The 22,613-nt window shown below is 48.6% G+C and overlaps 6 protein-coding genes across 6 annotated transcripts; 4 read left to right on the top strand and 2 right to left on the bottom strand.

Annotated features, from left to right (window-relative positions):
• Positions 1 to 927: 927 nt before the first annotated feature.
• On the top strand, positions 928 to 2,388 carry FTJAE_11969 (uncharacterized protein; the record flags this gene model as incomplete). Its single annotated transcript, XM_037344968.1, has 1 exon — positions 928 to 2,388. One exon carries the CDS (start codon positions 928 to 930, stop codon positions 2,386 to 2,388), a length of 1,461 nt encoding a protein of 486 aa, XP_037200980.1.
• Positions 2,389 to 2,475: 87 nt separating this feature from the next.
• FTJAE_11968 (tripeptidyl-peptidase sed4) lies at positions 2,476 to 4,379 on the bottom strand (the record flags this gene model as incomplete). The annotated part of the gene is made up of 3 exons (XM_037344967.1): positions 2,476 to 3,222; positions 3,275 to 3,410; positions 3,460 to 4,379. The coding sequence occupies 3 exons, from the start codon at positions 4,377 to 4,379 to the stop codon at positions 2,476 to 2,478; spliced, it is 1,803 nt and encodes a 600-aa protein (XP_037200979.1).
• Positions 4,380 to 5,601: 1,222 nt separating this feature from the next.
• FTJAE_11967 (cytochrome p450 7a1) lies at positions 5,602 to 7,446 on the top strand (the record flags this gene model as incomplete). The annotated part of the gene is made up of 3 exons (XM_037344966.1): positions 5,602 to 5,846; positions 5,900 to 6,649; positions 6,720 to 7,446. The coding sequence occupies 3 exons, from the start codon at positions 5,602 to 5,604 to the stop codon at positions 7,444 to 7,446; spliced, it is 1,722 nt and encodes a 573-aa protein (XP_037200978.1).
• A 308-nt stretch (positions 7,447 to 7,754) lies between these two features.
• FTJAE_11966 (NADPH2:quinone reductase) lies at positions 7,755 to 9,020 on the top strand (the record flags this gene model as incomplete). The annotated part of the gene is made up of 5 exons (XM_037344965.1): positions 7,755 to 7,864; positions 7,920 to 7,987; positions 8,037 to 8,341; positions 8,395 to 8,591; positions 8,639 to 9,020. The coding sequence occupies 5 exons, from the start codon at positions 7,755 to 7,757 to the stop codon at positions 9,018 to 9,020; spliced, it is 1,062 nt and encodes a 353-aa protein (XP_037200977.1).
• Positions 9,021 to 9,181: 161 nt separating this feature from the next.
• On the bottom strand, positions 9,182 to 10,765 carry FTJAE_11965 (uncharacterized protein; the record flags this gene model as incomplete). Its single annotated transcript, XM_037344964.1, has 2 exons — positions 9,182 to 10,634; positions 10,686 to 10,765. The coding sequence occupies 2 exons, from the start codon at positions 10,763 to 10,765 to the stop codon at positions 9,182 to 9,184; spliced, it is 1,533 nt and encodes a 510-aa protein (XP_037200976.1).
• Positions 10,766 to 17,866: 7,101 nt separating this feature from the next.
• FTJAE_11964 (peroxide stress-activated histidine kinase mak2) lies at positions 17,867 to 21,403 on the top strand (the record flags this gene model as incomplete). The annotated part of the gene is made up of 4 exons (XM_037344963.1): positions 17,867 to 17,928; positions 17,994 to 20,708; positions 20,758 to 21,290; positions 21,384 to 21,403. The coding sequence occupies 4 exons, from the start codon at positions 17,867 to 17,869 to the stop codon at positions 21,401 to 21,403; spliced, it is 3,330 nt and encodes a 1,109-aa protein (XP_037200975.1).
• Between the last annotated feature and the right edge of the window lie 1,210 nt (positions 21,404 to 22,613).

Below are 22,613 nucleotides of genomic sequence, written 5' to 3'. Positions count from 1 at the left end.
ATATGCAGGGACCCGCAAGTGTTAAATCGTCCATAGAGATAAACTCCGTTTTGATAGAGATGTCGGAATTGGGTTTAGCTTGCGAGACATGTCATGATCTAACTGGGTCATGACCAGCATGACTAACGATAGCTTCATGGCCATCACATGCTTGAAATGACTGCCTATTACGCAATTTGGATAAATTAAGCTTTGATAAGGACAGGCACGGAGGCTCGGGAGAACTGCTACCGGAGTGTGAGGACACCGCGGGTCGGAGATATTGGTCGGCGTTGCTGATGCGTGGATGACTTGTCGTTCCGTCGGAGCATTTTAGAGCTGAGCTTGCCCGGCGCCAGATTAGGGCTGATTGTGTAACTACCGGTTTTAACTCCCGGGTTCCCAGCTGAGCCATATAAAGGCTTGGCGAGCCAAAGAAGAGATAGCGTGGGTCCGCGGGGGGTTATTTTCATGTTAACTTACCCCGTGAGTAATCCAGATTGTATGGTCAAGCTCTATGACCTGCGATGGCTTCTACCCAGCCTGGTCCGAAAATACAATGAGTCCGAGACTTGCAAGTACTTGAGTCACTACAATAATAAATATCATTTGGAAATACATACAAAAATACGCTTCGATATCTTATAATTCATCCTCAATCCACTCGGTCACTAAGTGTTGAAAACTAATCTTGTCTGACACCGCCTTAGTACCCACCAAAGTTTAATGCGATATATTGATGTTACTGTGATAGGAAGTTCGATCAATTGACTCAGTCGATTAACCATATTCTTGTGCCTGGCAAGTTACAGTTCATCATGTCCAACAACAACGTGCAACAACCTGGTCGAGCACGTGACATCGTTGCCTAATTCGCGCCTCATGTCTCCGTAACAGGGCGAAACAGTATCTCGCATCATACTATCAATCTCATGCATTAAGATCGCCATGGCTCGCCTCAAAGATATACCAAATGAGATCCTCACGATTATCTTCACACATCTCTCTGACATCGACCACTCCAGCATCTTCAACGTCACTCTCGTCAACAAGCACTTCAACCAGCTCGCCAGTCCTCTCCGCGTCCGTCACTGGACTGATGAAGGATACTACGGCTACTACGATGATATCGAGTACTACGACGGCGATTCGCTATGCCCACCAATCTCAAGACTAGCGCTCGAGCTCTTGCGCCATCCTGAATACCGTCTACAAGTCAGGACTCTATCGTTTTCGTTTCCAGGCTTTAACAGAAGTGGTGACCGCAATGCAACGCGGCCCATGAAGCCTGAAAATCTCCAGATGCTCGCTAGGGCAGCTGAAGAAGTGGTTCCGACACTCGCCAAGTCAACATGTATATGTGCCCGTATTCTTGAAGGCAAGGACGACGCTATCGCTACTCTCGTCCTCGCATGGGCGACGAACTTGAGATGCCTCAGTATGACCATTCCTTCCTTTGATCCGACGCCAGGACATGACGAGGGTCCGTTGGTCCTGCACTTTGCAAAACAACTGGCTCTTCGCTTTGACGACGAAGACGCGAAGCCACATGCGCTGCTACCACTGGCCAAGCTTCGAGAACTCGAGTTTCGAAACGGGTATATCGACACTATTCTTGGGCTCAAGTTCCTAACACCGTTTCTCTACCTCCCCAATCTCAAGATCCTCAAAACTTACAGAGTTGGTGATCAAGTTTACAACGATCCTGAGGAAGACGTTCAAAACTATACTAAAGACAAATATTGCATGCCGTTTCCGAAGGGTACCTCGTCTATTGAGTCTGTCACTATGAGAGAAACTAACTTGACGAGCGAGGGACTCGCAGATCTTCTTGTTTCTTGTACCAGCTTGAGATATTTCTACCTTGACTTCTCATGGAATCTCGAGAACATCAAACGGAACTGGACCATACTAGCTAGGAGCCTGATCAATCATGCAGCATCTCTGGAGGAGTTGCATCTATGTGTTGATCACTGTGAAGTTGAGTGGGTGGGAGATACTGTTGGCGACGGAACAGGCGATCCTAAGACCATCGATTTCAATTGCTACCACCAACTCACTAGACTCGAAGTTCTCAGGGTTCCCATGCCTCATCTATATGGTCACGATCTAGGGTCACGCTTAGGACCTCTAGAGGCAAGTCCCGTGGGGTTGCCGGAATCTATCCAGCGAGTCAGGCTCTTGGACATGAAGTTGTGCTGCGATTCCCTATACCGTCCCGAGCATGAAATTTCACCCTTCTTGGACTTTGTCTTTAATCTCATCGGGGAGACGGGACCACAAGGGAGATTAAGAAATCTTCATACACTGGATTGTATCGAAGCACTTTGTGACATCCTGAAGAGTGAAAGGATGCAAGAAATCAAGGACCTGGCAGAAGAGCGCGGGGTCAACATTCTCCTTTGCTGACCAAAGACTGATGGAAATGGACATGATGTTGATGCATAAGTGCGAAGAAATTACAGATCAGATTTATAACTTAAATGTCTATAGATCTTACAAGCTGAGAACTAAGTCCTTCAACTTCTGGAAGTTGGGAGTTCCGTATCCAGTGGTAGGATCCCATCCAGCTGTGGCGTTCCATCGAGCACCAGGAACAAGACCAGATCCAGCGGGCTCGGGCTTTCCAGACTGGGTGTTGTTGCCATCACATCCGATAGCATAACCACCGGTGATGTCAGTCAAAACCTTGGGTCCATGCTTGTAGATGAGAGGGTTCAACCAGCCCAAGCTCTTCTTACCAGCCTTAAAGCGGGCATCGTTCAACAGACCAACGATAGCAGCCCAAACAGGAGCAGCAGCGCTGGTACCTCCGCTTCGAGCCTGCTTACCGTTGTAGATAACCTCGTAGTCAGGGGCAACACTGTGTCCAGCGACATCAGGGAAACCCCGGCCCTCCCAGTTGGTGTAAGGACCGTAGTACTTCTTGGTCTCCTTGGAGACGGTCTTCATGTATTTCTTGATGGCCTTGTCCTGGTAGCTGGGTCGGGGGAAGTACTTGCTGAAACCACCAGAGGATCCCTCCCAGGCGATCTCGGGGGTGACGTCGACGGTGCCACCGACGGAGGTGAGGTAGGGGCATGTGGCGGGGAAGATGGCATTGAACTCAACGGTCTTGTAGTCGGGAGCAAGGCAGCCAGAACCGACACCGATGTCACCGGAGGAAAAGATGACGCTGATACCTCGGAGGCCGAGAAGACCGATCATGTTGCAGGTGAGCTCAGCATACTCACGAGGGACGCTCTGTTGCAGAGTTAGATGGTACTTATGCCAAGAACTAGATGATGGAACTTACGTCTTCTTCATCACCGTAGGAAGTGGAGATGACGGCAGGGAGATGCTTCTGGCCCAATAGGTAACGGAAGAAAGGCACGTAGGGCTCGTTCTGGTTATCCTTCTCGGTAGGTTGATCGATGTTGGGAACGAAAGGTCTGCGCACGTTATTAACTCGTCAGCTGACACAGAATGAATGAAACTCACGGTGAACCTCCAGTGATGAACTGCTTGAAAGGAAGAGGATGAGCAATTCCAACAATGTTCTCAGCATCGAGGTTAGCCTCCCCATAGTTTCCATGCGCAGTGTTCTGATCATCAGTTCCGTTATTGATCAGAATAGTGGTGTAGTTCTGCTTAGGAATGCCAAACAGCTCCTCAAACTTGAAGACATCAGAGTAGATAGCAGCCTGGCCGAGAAAGCTGCTGAAACCAATCTCACTTCCAGACTCGGCATCGGGAGTGTAGTCGCCAATGTTGTACATCTGCTTAAGGCAAGAAGGGGTGATGCTTGTTTGGCATGAAGCATCAACGGTGCTCTTGGAGGGAGAGACCTTGCGCTCTTTGAGAGTGCGCGATGGGTGAGGCACGGGGTTGAACACAACGGTGCCACCGAAGTTTGTGCTAGGATCAACGAATTGAACGTGACCAGCAATATCATCAGGGATGGAGTAAGACAGGGTTCTCAGCTTCGTCTGACCATCCTTGGTGTAGTACTGATAATCACCCCCAAGAAGGGTATTCGCCTTCTCAACATCAGCAGCAAAGTCAATGAAAGCACCGTTGACCTTGTAGTGCTTGATGCCCTTTGACTTGAGCCACTTGGTCACACTAGCCACAGCCTCCTCGGAAGGAGAGAAAGTGTCCGTGAGCTCGTCGTGGGACAGCCAGTTGCCGTAGTTGGCGCTGTCGGGGCTGGAGAGGTCAAGAAGCTTTGATTGAAGCTGGTCGACGTTTTGCAGGGTTAGTGCAAGACTGAAGACGTGCTGCGTGTTGGAAGAAGCGACTTTGGCGGTTTTCTGGACTTGCCAGCCTTGAGGAGCTTCGGCATGGTGAGAGAAGGATTTGCCGAATGCTGAGGGCAGCGCCGATAAGGCGAGGACCAGGTTTTGGGAGGAGATATACATGGTACCTAGCAAGCAGAACAAAAGAATGACCAGAAGCTGGATGGCAGACAAAACTTGTGATGTTTGTGAATTTGGCTCATTTATCTACATATTTTGTTTCTTATCACTTATCAAGTTCACGCGCCTCTGGATAACACGGCAAAGAAATGGAGATGTCGATTCACAAAAGGACTCGGTGTTGGACAAAAGGCCTCCGGGGTTCTTGGCGCCGAACTTCTCGATTGGGGGCATTTTCCGTATCCCGTATGCAGATCATGATGCGATTAGTCCGATATGGGAAGTTACTCAGGGGCACGCTGTGGGGTCACGCACGGATAACGGCATTCGCTATCTTATCTATGAGGGGATGTTTGTCGGTGTTGATGGACTTTTTGTCGGATGGATCACGCGATCTGGAGGACAAAAGTGCGTTGTGGAATGGGACGGGGATGGAAGGTTACATGTGCATACGAAAATGGTGAGATTGAGTGCGAGGTTATTGGGGATTGAGTTTGCGGAATTAGTCATGGCTACGGATGCTCCCTGAGGGGCATATGCCAAGCGTGTCGGCGGGAAGGATTGCTTCTGGAATTATGCCGTTGATGGGACTACTGGGAATAATCGGGAACTAAGCGATGCCAAGAGGGTTCTAAGTTCTGTCTGCTGGAATAGGCTCTCACTCACAAATCTCAACTGCAAATAACACATTGAGCTCACAACTTAGACATTGTACCATAATGATTGGCTAATTACTACAGCATTAAGCTAATAAGAGGAGAACCTGGATGATGACCTTTTGGCCGGTCAAGAAGGTTCAACACCCCAATTCGGAAGTCTTTGTAAATTTATCGCAATTGATACCTTGGTTACGACATGCAGTTATGATTTGGGTCCAAAGCTTTTCCCATCACGCTTGTACGACAATCCTTACTTATACCTTTTCATTATCTTCCATATCTAACAAGATTAAATCCTATCGTCCTATACCCCAGATTGACACATTAAGTCATGTGCCGCCGTGTTAAAGACATCATTTCATTTACAGCTCACATGCTCTAGGGTATCCAACTTGACACCAAGCATCGCATCGCAGGTAACTTACCGTACACGCTAACCCTCCACGGTAAGTTACATCAAATCTCCCACTTCACCAATCACATCACTTGTTGTCGATGGCGGTCAAAATGCATCAACCAATGTCAGCATCCAATCTCAACCACCCAACGCCTCTCGCTGTGGCACAATGAACGTCGCCAAGACCGCCGCAGCCAATCCAGGCTCAGTAACTGAGACAACAACCTACCTCAAGCTTCTCAGCCTCGCCATTCTGCCCTTCATCGTGACATACGTTCTCACGTCCGTCGGCAATAAGGGCTATCAGCATGGCCAAAGCGCACGAGAGCCTCCGAGGGTTCCGTATTGGATTCCCTATGTAGGAAACACAATTGGCTTCGCTTTTTACACTGAGGGCTTCTTATCGTCTATTCTGTAAGTCCCCCCTGGACCGCCAAGGCTTGGCCATGCACTGATCTGCTGCCAAGATCCAAATTCGGAAATGTCCCGCTACGTATCTTTGTCGGCGCAGAGGACATGTACTTTATTCCTCACGGCCAGCCTATTATTGAGCTCTTCAAGGCGTCGCGACATTTAACTACCAAATCCCTTGGTGTAATGACTGTTCGAGATGCGTTTGGCTTGCCAGAGTGCGATATGCCGATCTATGTTGATGACGATTCTCAGTTTGGACATGTTGACCCGTCGAAGAGATTTGACTTTGTTCAGCATCGTGATTTGCATGCTCTTTTGACAGGAGGGCCACTGAATTCGATGACTGCAAAGTTTGTCGAGGTGTACTCTGATATTATTGAGAAAGACACCAGGTTGAATGAGGACGAGTGGACTGAGGTCGATGATCTTTATGAGTGGCTTAAGAACAATCTTTTCCGCGCTGCAGTAACTGCTCTGTGCGGCGAACGGTTTCTCGACATCTCACCAACCTTCCTTGAGGACTTTTGGTTGTTCGACTACCGTCTTCCCAGCCTTTTCAAGCGGATGCCCCGATGGCTTGTTCCGAGAAGTTATGCAGCTAGAGACAAGTGCGTTGAGAGCGTGCTGAAGTACCATGAACATGGAAACAAGCTGTTTGACTTTACTGATGAAGACGGTGTTATCAAGAAGGATTGGACACCAGAGTTTGGAACGAAATTGATGAGCGCTAGACAAAAGATGTTCCAGAGCGTTGGGTTGACCCCAAGAGGTGGCGCTGCTCTTGACCTGGGGCTCATGTGGGCGTAAGTCAATCACTAACAACGCCAACCCCGGATTGTCCTCTCACATGTGGGCTTCACTAATTACTTGCAGGGTTAATGCTAATGCCATTCCCGCCGGCATGTGGATCCTCCTGGATATTCTACTTGACAATGATCTTAAGGACAGAGTAATGGCCGAGATGCAACCTTCTTTCATTGACAAGTCTCTATCTTTCGATATCGAAAAGCTCTGCTCCGGTCCCCTGATCAATTCCATCTACCTCGAGACATTACGCCTTCGCGTTGCTTCACCCGTTGGACGAACATCAACCATTCCCAATCTCAAATTCGGAAAGTGGCAGCTCAAGCAAGGCGTCGGCATGCTCTCTTCATCATGGGTTGGCGGCCACGATCCTGATTTCTGGAACACTGGACATGTACAACCCGATGGAATCGAAGAACACCCTGTTGAGTCGTTCTGGGCAGAGCGGTTTCTCGTCTACGAGAATGATCCAACCAGCGGCCCAGTTCGCCCAACCGCTCCAGCGGAAAAGCCTACAAAGCGTACCTCAGAGGAGGACCGTAAAGCACGGCCTACTATTGATGGAACGCTGGGATATTGGTATCCTTACGGTGGCGGAACAAAAATGTGCCCTGGTCGATTCTTCGCCAAACAGGAACTCATGGCTGCTGTAGCAGTTGCTCTGCGTGCATTTGACATTGAACTTGTTGACCCCGAAGCGGCGAGTAAGGTCAGGCCGAACATGGATTACTTTCCGTTTGGAACTATACCGCCCAAGGGAAAGGTCGCTGCTCGGATTAGGAGGCGAAAGCTCTGATGTTGCCGAGCTTGGTTTTCGATGTGACATTTCTCGGACATTATCAATGGGTTTAGGGTGTAATATTTAATAACATGTCGATAATATTTTGTAATTTGTGGGTTGTGAATGATGGCAGCATCGTGTAAGTATACCCGCATTATGATGTGTTCAACTCCACTGTAACTTATGTCATGACGGTTATGGATACAAATACATCTCACTACTCTATCTTTGACAATCTGTATGCACGTAAATCAAAACTAACTAGTTCATCCAAAACCTGTATTCTCAATTGCGAACCATTTTTGCCTATTAAAAACTGCAATATGGCCACTATGAAAGCTGTTGGAGTCTCGAAGTACGGTCCTGTTGATAACCTCGAATCGCGAGACGTCCCAAAGCCTGGTGATCCTATTGGCCGACAGGTTGTCGTCAAGTTCGTTCCTAATCATTCTTTCATTTTTAGAGACAGAAGTACTGATGTTTTACAGAGTCAAAGCCTGTTCCGTCAACCCAATTGATCACAAGGTCCGATCAGGAACCTATGACGATGCGCCCGGTAATTCCACCAGCTCCAATCGTGCGGAGTAAGACTGACGAATTGGCAGACTACTATAACCACGTCCCAAAAGGCTTTCACATCATAGGCTTCGACGGCGCCGGAGTAATTGAGAAGACTGGACCCGACTGCCAGCTCTTCAAAGTCGGCGATGAAGTCTCTTGGGTAGGCCCATCGACTGATCAGGGAAGCTATGCGGAGTATCAGCTCGTAAGCGAGCTCGCCTGTGCCAAAAAGCCAAAGAGTCTCGACTTCGTCGATACTGCGAGCTACGGATTGACTTTCATGACAGCATATCAGTCGTTGTATCGAAGGATGGAGGTCAAGCCTGAAGAGCAGACGGGTATCTTGATTGTAAGTTCGGGGCAGCTTTCGACATGGCCAATGAACTAACATTATTACACAAGATAAATGGAGGAGGTGGTGTAGGAAGTGCTGCGATTCAGCTTGCGAGGAGAGTGCTTAAGCTTCCAGTCATTGTGGCTACGGCATCGCGACCTGAGACGATCGACTCCTGCAAGCGAATGGGCGCTACGCATGTCATCAACCATCGAGAGGATCTTGTCAAACAGATCAAAGATTTAAAGCTCAATGTCCCCATCAAGTAAGCACCACATTACACTGAAGCATATCACTCGCTAACAGACACAGATACGTTTACATCGTCGCCCGAACCGAGCAATACATCCAATCCGTCGCCAAAATCTGCGCCCCGTTCGGAAAAGTCTGCACCGTCGTCCAAGCAGACGTGAGTTTCTATGGAACAGAATTCATGTCCAAGTCACTCACATTCTCATGGGATTGGGTTGGTTCCGCTGCATATCATGACACAGGCGTTGAAGATTATCATGAGATGCTGGGAACTATCTCCCGTCTGATGGAAGATGGGACACTGTTCTCTACAGCTGGTACACGTCTTAGGTTGACGCTTGAGGGGCTCAAGGAAGCGCATAGGAGGGTGGAGAGCAGTACTACTGTCGGCAAGATTGCGCTTGGTGTTGATGAGCCTGGGGAGGGTGAGCCGTTTGCTTAGGTACCATATCTCTGATACTTGCTCGTTAGTCAGTTATCACGTTGGGTAACGGGAGAAGCGTTGAAAAGGCAAGAGGTATATGTCTACAAAGTCTTCGCTACAGTGGTATCCGCGGTAATTAACACAAGACTCTCCCAAGAGAACCCTGGCCAATGCTTCATCTAGCTCGCTACCCCAACTGCTCCAAAGTTGATACTCCCGGTCCTCCCTAACTCATTCAACCAACCCTCCACATCAGAGCTCACACCAACAGCAAAATCCTCCTCAACAACCCCAACCTGCCACGTATTCGTCACCACCAAATCCCCTCCCTGAGCAGAAATGACACTGAATGTCAACGCCGATCCAAACGTCGGTGCGGTCTGCGTGAATGTTGCGCTCTCAATAGCCCACTTATCACCTTCTGCTTTACCCTGTATAACACCAAGATTGCTTATCTCCCATGAATACGAGCGCGTTTTGCCGTGGTCCTTGACGAATGACTGCCAGTCCTTCACGAATTTGGCTAGTCCGATGTGATCATTCCTGGTACCCAAGTCCAGCTTGGCTGATAGACCGTCTCGTATCGCCTTCGCGCATGACCAGACCGTCGCTTCCAGGTTTGCGCTCATGTTTGGCTTTGTTTGAGCCTCGTTGATTTGTTCTCGAACCTTTGCAACAAGTTCCTCGTCAAATGTAAAAGGCCAGTATGCCACGCTGTTGATGGCCGTCTTGTTCAAATCGATGCTTGGATGGCCAGGCTTCTGAAACTGTCGCAGACAAACAGGTGTGCCGCATAAAAACGCAGAAGCCTTGATCTCCGCCAATCTCGTCGCCATTGAAACTGCAATAAGCGCGTGCATAAGCCCCGTCAAGGTCGTGCCGTGCTGACGACACGCGTCGAGTACAGGCTTTAGCGCCTTTTTCGTAACTTTCGTGGCCACCATGCTCGTTGTGGATGGCTCTGTCGGTATTGGTGCCCATGTCGCCATGTGAGGTAGTTCTTTCGCCTTGATCGAAGCGATAATATCCCGACCGAATTCACCGACGATGAAGTGCAGAGAGACGGGCAGTCTGATCAAGTGATGCAATGGAGGCGTGAGTTCGGTATTGGGGACCTCAAAGACGCGGCCCTTGAGTATCACGGTGTCGTCGTCTGGTGTGTTGAGACAAGTGAGTAGACTGTCTTGGAAAACCTTTCCGCTCTTCCCATCTGCCGCAGTATGGTCCCAAGCAAAAACGACATCGATAAAGTTGACCTCGGCTGGTCTGAGTATAGTCACTCTCCAACCAGGTTGGGTCTCGAGATTCGTGTAGGGCTCATTGATTTGCCATTCCAAGGTGGCATGGAGAACCGATTCGTACGCTTCCTGATCAGAGACCGTACGCCATTCTATGTGATTATTTAAGTCAATCTGATCAAGTCGCACCCAATGTTGCTTCTTAGAGTCCGCGTTGATTCGCCCCACCGTGAACAGCGGATGCTGGAGAATAGCACGGGCGAAGGCATTTTCAACAAGTTTCTGGAGCGATGCAGTATCCGAGGCGAGTAGTGATTCGGGAATACGATAACGACATGATATCGCACAGCCGATAATTGCTCCTAACGAGTAATGAGCAGCTTGCAGGTGTTCACTGCAAGATGTTAGCTTTACCTTTGAGATTGTGGGACAGAGTAGCACTCACACAGGGCTGAGCTTCCTCAACACCTTATCCTTGTCATTTAGACTTCTGGCGCTCTTCTTGCTACGAAGGCGGTCGATCATGTTTGACGACATGGTGCATATGTAGCATTCGGAAGACGGGAGAAAGTTAAAGTCTTTACAGATCAGCGAATTAAGCTCTTTAACTATAAAGCTCCAGAAGCATGGATATAGCAAATTTATACAAAGTTTATTAAAATAGAATAGTCTCCCAGTGCCAGATGGTGACACGCTCGGTTGGCTTCATGGTGAAGTGACAGGGTTGTTTAGCCAATCAACTAGTCCTGTTCCGTTGGTCGTCGTGGCCCTTGTTCGAGACGGTGACGCTAGCGCGGTCGTGATTGGGCTGATTCAATCCGTCGGGCGTCCGCGGGCACAAAATCCAGTCGCGTTTCGGCATAAACTGGCGCCTTTGATTGAGGCTGAGGGTGTCGCTTTACCCTACGAGGCTACTCCGTACGCATCGTTCGCACTCGGATAAAGTTGCCTAGAGTGTTTCAGGAGTTTGTTCGATCAGTTCATCTCAACATCTCGTATTCCCAGAGATGATTGGTGGACTCTGGTTTCGTCATCTTTCCTGCTGCTAAGATATTTGCAATTAACAGTCCGGTCAGATCATAATAACGCTCGAGTGTGAACATCCACACGCGTCAGATTACAAGTCGTATTCTTCTTGTCTGCAAGTAAGCAGACGTCATGTTGAGGTTGATGGTGACTTTGCTAGGGGTAGGGTCGCAACTTGACATTTCGGGCGGCCGCAAACCCGCGGGACCGGCTCCGATCACTAGCGTTACCGCCAGTACAGGGTTTAAACACGAATGACATAATCTGACAAGTAGCTGCACGTGGGAATAAGCCCTGTTCCCTCACTCAAGTCAAAGATTGATGTTTCATTGCCCAGTTGGAGTCTTTCCCGTGGCAGATGTGCTGCCAGTGATCATGCCCTCCCTCACTTGTTCAGGTCGGACCCACTGGCGATCAAATGTCTACTGGAGCTTTGACGAGGTCCAACGGAACACAATTATTTGCAGTTCAGAACCACGTAAATGCAATGAAACCATGCTCTGATTCAGCGCATCCTTCTTGACCAACTGCCAGTGAAGTCTGTGAGCTTCTGCCCTCGATCAAACGTGTTTTGCTGTGCCAATAAACAATGTTATGCGGCTCGGATGTGACACGCCATAGCTGTCAGACGGCCTGCATTCAGAAATGTAGAAACTTTGTGTGACAATTATCCGCGAGTGAAGTGTTTTCCAGTGCTGGTGCAGATGCGATTACAGCTTACTGTTTAATAACTGCCCTCTTTCTAGCGATTTAGATAAAGTTATAGATACGTATTTACATATATAATGCCTTCAAGAGGCCGTGAACTGGACCTATGAATTACACGGTCAGTTAGAGCAGCCAATCTGCAGAGTATAAAGCCAGTACCTCTGCACAGATCTTTCTCCGCCATAATTACAAACATACAGGATTAAGGTAAGCAGTCAGAATCTAAGACTCCAGGAGCTAGAGAGACTACATAATTATTGTATATATTATATATCTGTAGGAAGGGCAATACGCCTGCGGCGCTATATGTATATTCTCAGTAGAATAGAAGGCCTACTTAGAAAGCAAGAATCTTACAAATTCAGTCAAGTGTCCTAAGTTTAAAAGGCTACTACCTAGTATCATCCCATGGGAATGTGTAAAATGCAAGAAGGCCAAGGAAAAGAAGAAGGAAGAGACAGGGTCATAAAGCTTATCTCAGATCATATCTACAGGACATGTGCGCGGGGGACAAAATCGAGCATCAGTAATTCGAAGTCTCCTGTAACTAGTAATAAATTTTATTTAAACTTAGTAGATTCCCTTTCAGAAAAAAACAGCACATGATACTCAGGAGAGACCGTGAAAGATATTCATGGATTGCTTGTCAAGACAGAGTAAACGAATTCCTGAGCGTAGATTAAGCAGCTTCCTCTGCGATCAAACACTCTCAAAGATAACCAAGTCCGACAAAAGAAGTTCAAAGCAAGAGTCAAGAATGTGAGTCGATCGATGCTAGAGACAGCATATAATCATCATGTGCATTATGATACCGCAAGATGGCGTTGCAAGTGTGGCGTGAGAAACATATTCCCTATAGGATGGAGGAATTGCTCGAGAGATACCCCATGTCTCAACACATCTAAGTGCCCTGGACTTTATAGATGCGATACCGAAATTCTCCCATTGGTATGCTTGATATGTTTTAAGGCCATGGAAAAGAAGAAATACGGGATAAGGTCATAAATCTGATACATCATTAGAGTTGAATCGGCAAATGCCTTCTCTGTGTCGCAAGAACCTGTCTGTTTGGCGGTGACAGAAGGTGAATGGCCAGAATGGACTTTGGACTCTAACAACCACGAACAGTGGACTTTTGGGACAATCATTGCAATAGTAACACGCGAGTATGTGCCACTGCGTAATCTCGGTTGGAGTCCGTCCAATAGCAAATACGAAAGTGAAGACCACTTTGGCGCGTAAGATACATATCACTGTCCACCAACCGACCGTTCAATAAAAATCAAACCCCAAACCCAACACATAAAATCCCACGAGAAGACTCAATACACTGACGGCTTGCCCAACGCCCAGCTGACATGTGCTGACCGGATGATATTCTCAAGATATGTCGTTGCAATATAGGGAGACGCAGAAACAATGGGAACGTTGCCACATATCCAACCGGCTCGGACTAAAAGACAAAGACTTGGGTACTTGCCCTCAACTCAGAGAGGGAAGGCATACATTGCAGGGATATAGATGCATGGACTGCTGATATGCAGACTTACGTAGAGAGAAATATTAAGGACCCGACCAGAGAAGCATACCGCCGAGTAAGGGGGGTAGAGTTGCCAAGTGCCGGAAGTCTTACCGTCCACAAAGAGGCACACTTGAATAACAAAGAATCGCAAGGCTTAATAACAACCGCTCATCTCTCACCGCCTGTAAGGTCCATGTGACTAAACTATTTGCAATTAGCATGACCTACACAGCATTAAACGTGCAAGCTCATTTACAAAGGACAGCCTGTCGGCAAGCAACAACTAGCCCACGAGTACAGCCCGCCAGATGGGTAGAGCTTCACTCTAAAGCATGAGGGATAGAAGCATGATGTAACGTGATTAGCTTGCGTGAGATGGTTCGATGGGCTAAGTACAGTGAGTGATGCTTCAGTCATCCGGCCAGTCACCCAAATCAATGCAACTGCAATACCTTAAGAGCATTGAAGCAAGCCTGAAAGACAGCGATTGAAGGAGTTAACGTATCACTTGCGTTGTATTTACAAGAGTATTACTTTAAGTTCAATGATTCAGTAGCTAATACCCGAGATCTCAAAAACGTATGTTATGGAACATGTGAATTTATTTGTGATTTACTTGTTTGCGATATCTTGGCAGTACAGCAGCTGTTTAACAGATGCTCAACAATGCAATCCCGCCTCATCTCACGAGTACATCCATCCTTAGAGTTGGGACAACGCACATGCAAGCCTCCAATCGCCTCCATAACGCCCTTGGCAACCCGTGTTCTGTTTGCCTGAATCCTCCTTCTATCCAGGGGACAGCACTGGCACGTCTTGTAATGCCTTTGTATACACTCGAGACAGAATAGATGTCCGAAGGGTATGATCACGGGAGTTATGAAAATGCCAATACATATCGGACAGACCAGCCGATCCTTGATGTCGCTCGTGTATTCAAGGCTGCCAAAGTCTATAAGATTGTTTACATCTTGCTGTGTTATACAGTGGCGCTTTGCTTCACGGGAAACGAGACATTCCACGAGCCATTCGACATCAGCTGGTTGAGATGGACGTGTCAGCTACGGGACGCCAGTGTAATGTCTCTTTTATTTATTGATCCTTACAAATTGGCCCCCAGTGGATCGTTGTGTTTTCGTCAGCACTGAATAAGTCGTGAATCAAAAGGTTGGTGCTGCGCCGAGGCCTTTGCTGTCGGTGACCTGGCATGTCTGTCCGCCTCCTGGGAACGCCTAAATGAGGGGAGGATAAATCTTCATTGGGAAAAATGCCATGCGGTATGATGGGTATGTCAGGAATCGGGGTGAGGGAAAATGGGAAAATTGAGTTTGATCTTATGGACGGACTGAGGGATCGGCAGGGTCACATGTGCCATGTTGGAAAGTCAGGGTAATTTATGTGGGCATCTGTCACCGGATCGACCCGGGGCTACATCACTATGAGCGCTATATTGCATCCATCTGTCATCTGTCTTGGGTAGACGCTTGTTTTATTTCCTGCAAAGCTGCCAACTTTCAAGTTTTGCAGCACCCATGTCAACCATGGAAGACATGGTATAGGAGCAGATTACAGCACCTTATTGTCCCAAAGCAGCACGTTTTCAGCTCGACTGTCACCTCCGACTTTAACTGCTCCGTGGTCCGTTGAAATGGCTGCATCCCTCTGGTTCATTGTACTGTTACAGTACATGCTAGAGTGCGCACTTCGATTGTCGCTTAATTCCCGCAGGCGACGGAAAAGCTTAGCGATTTTTGAACCCTGAGAACCTGACAGTCCAATGAGCGGAATTAACAGAAATGGAGAAATTGCATAAATAACCCGCTCAAGCTAACCATTGGCTGGGTCTGATTAACACCAGAACTTACCGTTACAGTACGGCGCCAAGCCGAACATGTCCCACCAAGGCCAGGGACTTTGACCTGTAATATCCGTCGTCCACCTCCGAGACGGGCGTAACTCAGCTCAGTAACGCAACCACGTATTTCTACTCCTACTCAGTGAACAATTAATTTATTTTACCATGTACTTTGCCTACATACAAATCGTCGAACTGCACAAAGCCTATCACCTGATAGCCATGACTCTGGAGACAAAGTCGCCCGAGCAACTCCCCTGTCTTGTTCACAACAGAAATCCCTGACGAGCTACTAAGTCGTTTTTGGTGCTTTATTTCCCTCCTACATACATACTTATATACTCCGTACCTACTCTACCAATGGCTACCAGCCGGTCTAACTTAAAGCCTGCCTGCGTAGCCATTGCGCCAACAATAAGAGGCCGGAGGCGGTGATATCCCCCCCCTCCCGACGGCAACCAGCCACTGGACAGTGCAATGCCCAATAGATACATTCGCATGTACGGAGAAAGTACTCCGCTTCCACTGACACAAGGGGGCACACACTCACTCTGTCTGTCCCCACGGAGGTGACATCATACAGGACGAGTCAGGTTTGTGGAGGCTCGGAGACTGGACCCTGCCGATACCTCGATAATCGTTAAGTTAGATAAACACTGCTCGATTCCCAGATCTCTTGCTGTTCATCAAGATCGCCACACAATTCACACAATGGAGTACTCACTCACACCAACGACTATCCCATGTCCCTTTCCATCGACTGAGCCAATAGATGCGACTATTCGATGTACACGTCCTCGTTGTCAGCAGCGACGAGCATCCCGCACACGAACCAAATCCTCGTCTAACTCTCCCACAACAAGATCAAAACATGAGCGTTCACGCTTAAAGGTAAGGAGCATTCACCAAACCCGTAAACCAATACTTACAATTTCAGTGCAACGGCCAATCATCGGAATGTGTTGGCCATCCCCTCGGCCATGTCAATGTATTCCAGACATCAGCCATAGCTTCGGCCTTGACGAGCGAGACCGGGTCCCCCAGATGCCACACCGACGCGCCATGCCATTTGCATGGAGACCAGGAATTATCGCATAGCATGATATACACAGACAAGGCAATGAACAAGTCAGAAAGTCAAGCAGTCTCACATAAGAGGCCCAGACGCCACAGCCATCCGCCAAAACCTCAACACCACCAACTGCAGGACCTGCGGCTCTGGGAGGTAAATTCTTCTCAGCTTGTCAACAACAAGTCATGCACGTCCTGCCAAACAGAACAGACACCGCGCTGGCGCACGGGACCAGCAGGACCTCGAACGCTGTGCAATTTCTGCGGTCTAATATATGCGAAGCGACAACAGAAATACCACAATGCACCATCTACTCAGTGCTTTAGCTCTGACTAGTCATCGCAAACGCTTGGAATAAAGCTTCCAGTTAATAATGAGCTCCTGGCATGGCAACTACACAGGATTCAATGCTTGGGCGGTTTGGTTTATGATATCACTAGGGAGCAAAAGGGAAAGGGAAAGAAAAAGGAATTCCAGGTCGCTTTACATACATGATTCATGAAATAAGAGGCGACGATGTAATAAGCATGCAAGATAAAACACAAAGTACTCTGCCTGTGAAATGATTACGTGGCACCTCTCGAATTTATTAGGCACGATAAGGTCAAAACATTGAAATCAGCAAATATGCATACTTGAACAAAACGGAACATGGCGTCCCCACATATTCAAGGGTCTAGGGACTTCGGGGTCTAGGGGTCCGAGGGTCTACGCAGTTCAGGGTCTGAACAAAATGCACTACAGGGATATGTAGCCTCTGTCAACCAACCAGACAAGCGTAACGAACGGAGAGGCCCCGGAGCCATGGCGGAACTTCAGGGGTCCCCATCTCCCTCCTACGAATTTATGAGTTGAGAATGACGAGATGGCTTTTTCTTCTGGCTTACCTACTTTGTCTTAGCCTGAGAGTGAGAGAGAAAAACAGGATTCTGTTGCATGGGCAATAACAAGGTAGCGCTGCGTGCGGAACAGGCTAGACAGGTCATATTTTGGGGCTGTGGGTGGTGAAGTGTCTGTTTTTGGATGGCCGAATTAACCCTGCTGAAAGAAAAACCTCGGCGGTAAATACGGCTTTGTGATTGCCCGGCCTGTGCGGAGAATCCCTTGAGCAAGACTGCAAGGTCAAGTCGATGTTGCGGGTGGATTGCCACGATCGTCGGATGGCATTTCCATCGGTTGACCATGGGCATGATCGGTGAATCGAGCGGGAGCACCATGAAGCCCCCGGGGACACGATGTTCTAGACCGTCAAAGACCTTGGGATCCAGAACTCTGTCCATCCTTTCTAGTATAGTGCCTCTATCAGTGGCCAATAATCCCTCGCTATGCCCCTCTTAGCTTTGTGTCGAAGTGGCGACGCTGCCCAACGTTGACAGGCGTCAAGTCTTATCGTTGATCCTTTTTTCCCTGGATTTCCCCATCTTTTACCTTGGCCCAAGTTTGATGATTCCTATCGTCGGACGAAAGAACATGCCTGAGGATAGGCGTGAGAATGAGACCTCACGGTACGTTTTCGTCCGAGAGATCATACGCTGTTATCTAGGCTTTGCTGCTGACCATGGTTCCATAGATACGATGAGTTGCTGCGCGCAACGTGTAAGCCCTTCAGTGAGATCAGCGCAGCCGGGCCCGAAAAGTCACCGGATTCCGTCCTCACTAGTCTCGCCCAGCTGGCAACTTGCCAGACAAAAACTGAGCGCTCGTTTGTATCTTTTTTCGACGAGAAGAGGCAGTACATAGTCGCCGAAGCAACACCCTCCACGTCGCTACTAAACAGCTCATCGTTACACAACAGCGACGATGATCTCTTACTCTGCGGGACCTACATCCCCCGTGCCGATGGCGCCTGTCACTATGCTCTACGTGCTACCGAGGAGGCACTGGATGCTTCTTCCTCGCAAGAGCTGCCGGTAATTGTTGTTCAAGACTTAGCCGCAGATCCAAGATTTGCAGCTAGTCCCAATTGCCGTCCAGGCAGTTTCGCCAGGTTTTACGCCTCTGTGCCAATACGGTCTCCTCGGGGCATCAACATTGGTGTCTTGTGCGTCATGAACTCTACGCCTGGCGGTAACTGGGAAGATAGACACTCAAATGTCATGTGGGGACTGTCGCAGACTATCATGGACCACCTTGAAGGTAACCGAATAAAGCATTCGTTAAAGCGCAGCACAGCGATGAGCCTTGGGCTCCAGAGATTCACTGAGAGGGGGTTGAACTCGCCTGTTCAGAAATCGCATCTCACCTCAGAACCCCATGCCAGCGAAACTCCAGCACGTCAAGATAATGAAGATACCTCCGCTACACAGTCTGTTTCCCTGGAGACCCCAAAATACCAACAGAAAGATCACACATCCTCTAATCCATTTCTCATCGCCGCCACCATCATCAAAGAAGCTCTCCCTGCAGACAACTGCGCCTTTTTCAGCGGAGACTCTCGGGACCTTCATTTAGTCCACTCACCAGAAGCAGAAACTCAGTACGACTTCTCCCTCGATGCATCTTGCCTAAGCCCAGGCGTCTACAGCAATGCGAGCGTCAATGATACCCCTACTGCCACCAAATTCCAACCCTCTTGCCAGTTGCTTGGATCCTCCTATGCCCTCGGCTCCAACGACACCAAGGACGCTAACAATATCTCACAAGTATTTCTATCTCACATGCTTCAACAATACCCCGAAGGTTGCATATTCGACTTCGACACACAAGGCTCATTCACCCATGATATGAATCGCTTTGCCTCAGCATCGGGAGAACAACCATTACCATCAAGCATCTGTTCAAGAAACGAACAACACAGCTACGAACAGCGGGAACTACAAAGGGCTTTCAATGGAGCCCGATATGTAGCATTCATACCTATCTGGGATCCTCTCAAGGGCCTGGTTTCCATCGGCGGCTTTGCGTGGTCAAAAGCACCACGCCGTGAGTCCGACAAAGACAGCGAACTGCCCTTCTTCAGGGCTCTCGGAATTTTGGCGGCATGCGAAGCCTTTCAAATAGAGACATTGGCAGCCGACAAGGCCAAGTCAGACGTTCTGGGCTCGATATCGCACGAACTACGCTCTCCCCTTCACGGAATCACGCTTGGCCTTGAACTGCTGAACGACTCTGGCTTAGGTGCAGCGCAGCAGAACATAGCTCACTTGATCGGTACATGCTGCCGTACCCTCCTTGACACGACAGAGCATCTACTGGATTTTACCAAAGTCAATCAACTGGTCGGGGCAGATACTATAAACGACGGCCGTTCAGAGAGTTCCACGATCAGCACTGTGCCCTCGAATCGGGAGCAGATCATGAATAAAGCTGTTCGCCTGGACCAGATCGCTGAAGATGTGGTAGAGAGCGTTTATGCTGGCCACAGCTATCAGCACGCATCGATCGCTCACATCTTCAATTCATCCAATAGCCCAACGAGTGCCGATGTCAGCGCCATTCGACGGATGGACTCCATAGAAGCCGCAGAGGCAAAGGCCATTAATCAAAGGAACCGGCCACAAGATGGTGACGTGTCCGTCTTTTTACTCTACGATCCAACGCTATCCTGGAGCTTCCAAACGACGGCCGGTGCGATCCGCCGAATTATTATGAACCTTCTCGGAAACTCACTCAAGTACACATTTCAAGGCTTCATCAAGGTCACCATGGCTCAGTCGCAACCAGACGATGCAATCGGAGGAGATCGCGTGGTCGAACTGGTAGTCGAAGACACAGGTCGGGGAATCAGTGAGGACTTTCTTCGCAATAACATCTTCAAACCTTTCTCTCAAGAGGATCAATTATCCAGTGGAACGGGCTTGGGGCTCAGTTTCGTTCAGAGGATGACGTACCAGCTTGGAGGCACAATATCCATCAGCAGCCAAGTCGACGTGGGCACCAAAGTCACAGTGTCGATACCAATGCTGCAAGGCACAAGCTCTCCAGCATCCGAGTTTGCGGCCTACACACAGAGCCCATGCCACGGCCTGCGCGCCAGACTGACCGACCCGCTTCCGAGTCCTGGAGCTGCTCTTCAGCATGAGTCTATGACTTGTCAAGCCTTGATGAATGAGCTGTGCTTTGAACATCTTGGCATGGTATCGGACGCGTCACCAGAGGCGGAGCGGCTAGCTCCAGATATTGTTGTCGTGCAGGATCCCTCAACGAGAAACATTTCAGAACTAGCGCAGTCATGGCCCGACGCACCGGTGCTGGTGGTTTGCAACAACGCACTTGTCGTTCAAAGATACGAGTCAGCACACGTATCGACTGGATACGCCAGATTATGTGACTATATTGCGCAACCGTGAGTAATATCTCATTATACAATGTTCATCTTTGCTAACCCATTCAAGCCTGACTCCGAACAAGCTAGGAAGGGCAATCTCAAGTGCCATCACCCTCTGGGCCGAGACAGAAGACAGTCCACGCAGCACAGGAACGATACCCCTTCCCACGCCCTCAGACACCGTATCATGCAGCCAACCACCGACCCCCGCCATAGAGAGTCCCCTGGGCGGCCTCGTCCCTGCCCAAGACTACTTCCAGACTCCGCAGTTCCTCCTAGTAGAAGACAACCCCATAAATCTCAAGATGCTAACTCATTTCATGAGGAAACTCCAAAAGCCCCACCGCACCGCAGTCAACGGGCAGGAAGCGGTGAATGCGTACAAAGAGACGCCGGGGCAGTTCAAGTGTGTACTCATGGATATATCGATGCCGGTGATGGACGGCCTAGAGGCTACGCGTCAGATACGAGCCTTTGAGCGATACAGTGGGATAGCTGCATCCAAGATCTTGGCTATCACGGGGCTTGGCTCTGAGAGTACACGTGAAGAAGCAACTAGAAGTGGTGTCGATGTTTTTATTACAAAACCCGTCAAGTTACGTGAGCTGGAAGTAGTTATTAATAGTTGAGGTGGAGAATTGCTCTACAAGTGACATATTCTAGGAATTTGCCTAGACTAACTGCAGTGGACAGGGGAGGATGCCAAGAGATGACTGTCCATTAATTCCAGTGCCATGCAAGAACTCGGCACCGAACACATAGGGCTCACATGGATGATCGCAGGTATCTTGGTGAGGTATCAATGCCTACACTTTGTAATGAAACCTTGGTCGGGCTGTAGATCTAGCCTGCCTTTCCACTCGCAGATATAGAACATATCTGATTGTATAGGCTATTTCATAGCTGTAGCTTATACACGGAAAGTGAAAGTCAGGAACATATTCTATGATAAATAAATCAACTATCATATGTTACAGAGGCTAATTAAACGTAAGCTTTCTTTTATGCTCTACTGCTCAGAACGAAACCGAAAGCCTTACGATGCGAGCGCTCTTAAAATCCCAGCTTATAGGAGGGAACTAGGGGACAAGAAGAGAAAGGTACTACAAGTCAGAGGGCAGAGTTGGCTAGGTGAAAGACGCCTCGCTATTCCCAGCAGCATAGCCAAGAGTCACTTGATGATTCATAACCTGTAATACAAGTCCATTCGAGTTCACAAGTCAACGTGGCTGTAACAAACTCGCGATAGTCAGCTTGATCACTGAAACATGGACCTGCAAGGCCCTTTACTGGGTGCCATCCTCCGTTAAGTGTATTTCGCTCTGAATTATCAATGCCACCGATCCTGTGATTCAGGTAATAGTAAGCCTGCTTTGATGTGCGCTCAAGTCATGCTGGTTGATGCTTTGGAAGCAGTACATCAGTCTCTGGACAACCATGACAAGTCATCATTCGAATTCACTGAAGTCAGCAGTTTTACAGTGCTTAAATTTTGCGAGAACTATTAGTTGACCAGTGATTGAGCAGGCGAAACGAGTCGTGATGTATAAGTACCGCTCCCAAAACTAAGACAGTAAATCCACATACACAAGACCCAGCAACAACCAAGTATCGAGCATCCAAATCAAATCAGAACAACTACAAACGAAACAAAACCATGTGCAAAATAAAGGACTTCACCTACATTTGCGGCTGCAGCGCCCCAAGAACTGAGCAGAAAGTGGAACAATGTCCACAGAGTAACGAAAATGCTCAGAAATGCCCTATGCGTTACCCTTCGCTGGAGATCATAGCAACTGCTTGTACGGCTTGTGCGAAGAAGAAAAAGGAGGCAGAGAAGAAAGCGGCGAAGAAGACTTAGCTTTCGATAGACAAGATCTGACTGCGGTTGTGCTTCAATTCACTTTATGGGCCCTTTCTTTT

This window comes from Fusarium tjaetaba (assembly GCF_013396195.1).
Source record: "Fusarium tjaetaba strain NRRL 66243 chromosome Unknown NRRL66243_c0000309, whole genome shotgun sequence".
NCBI classification, from domain to species: domain Eukaryota; kingdom Fungi; phylum Ascomycota; class Sordariomycetes; order Hypocreales; family Nectriaceae; genus Fusarium; species Fusarium tjaetaba.
Note: the sequence above shows the minus strand (reverse complement) of the source record. Positions and strands in the feature narration are given on the sequence as shown.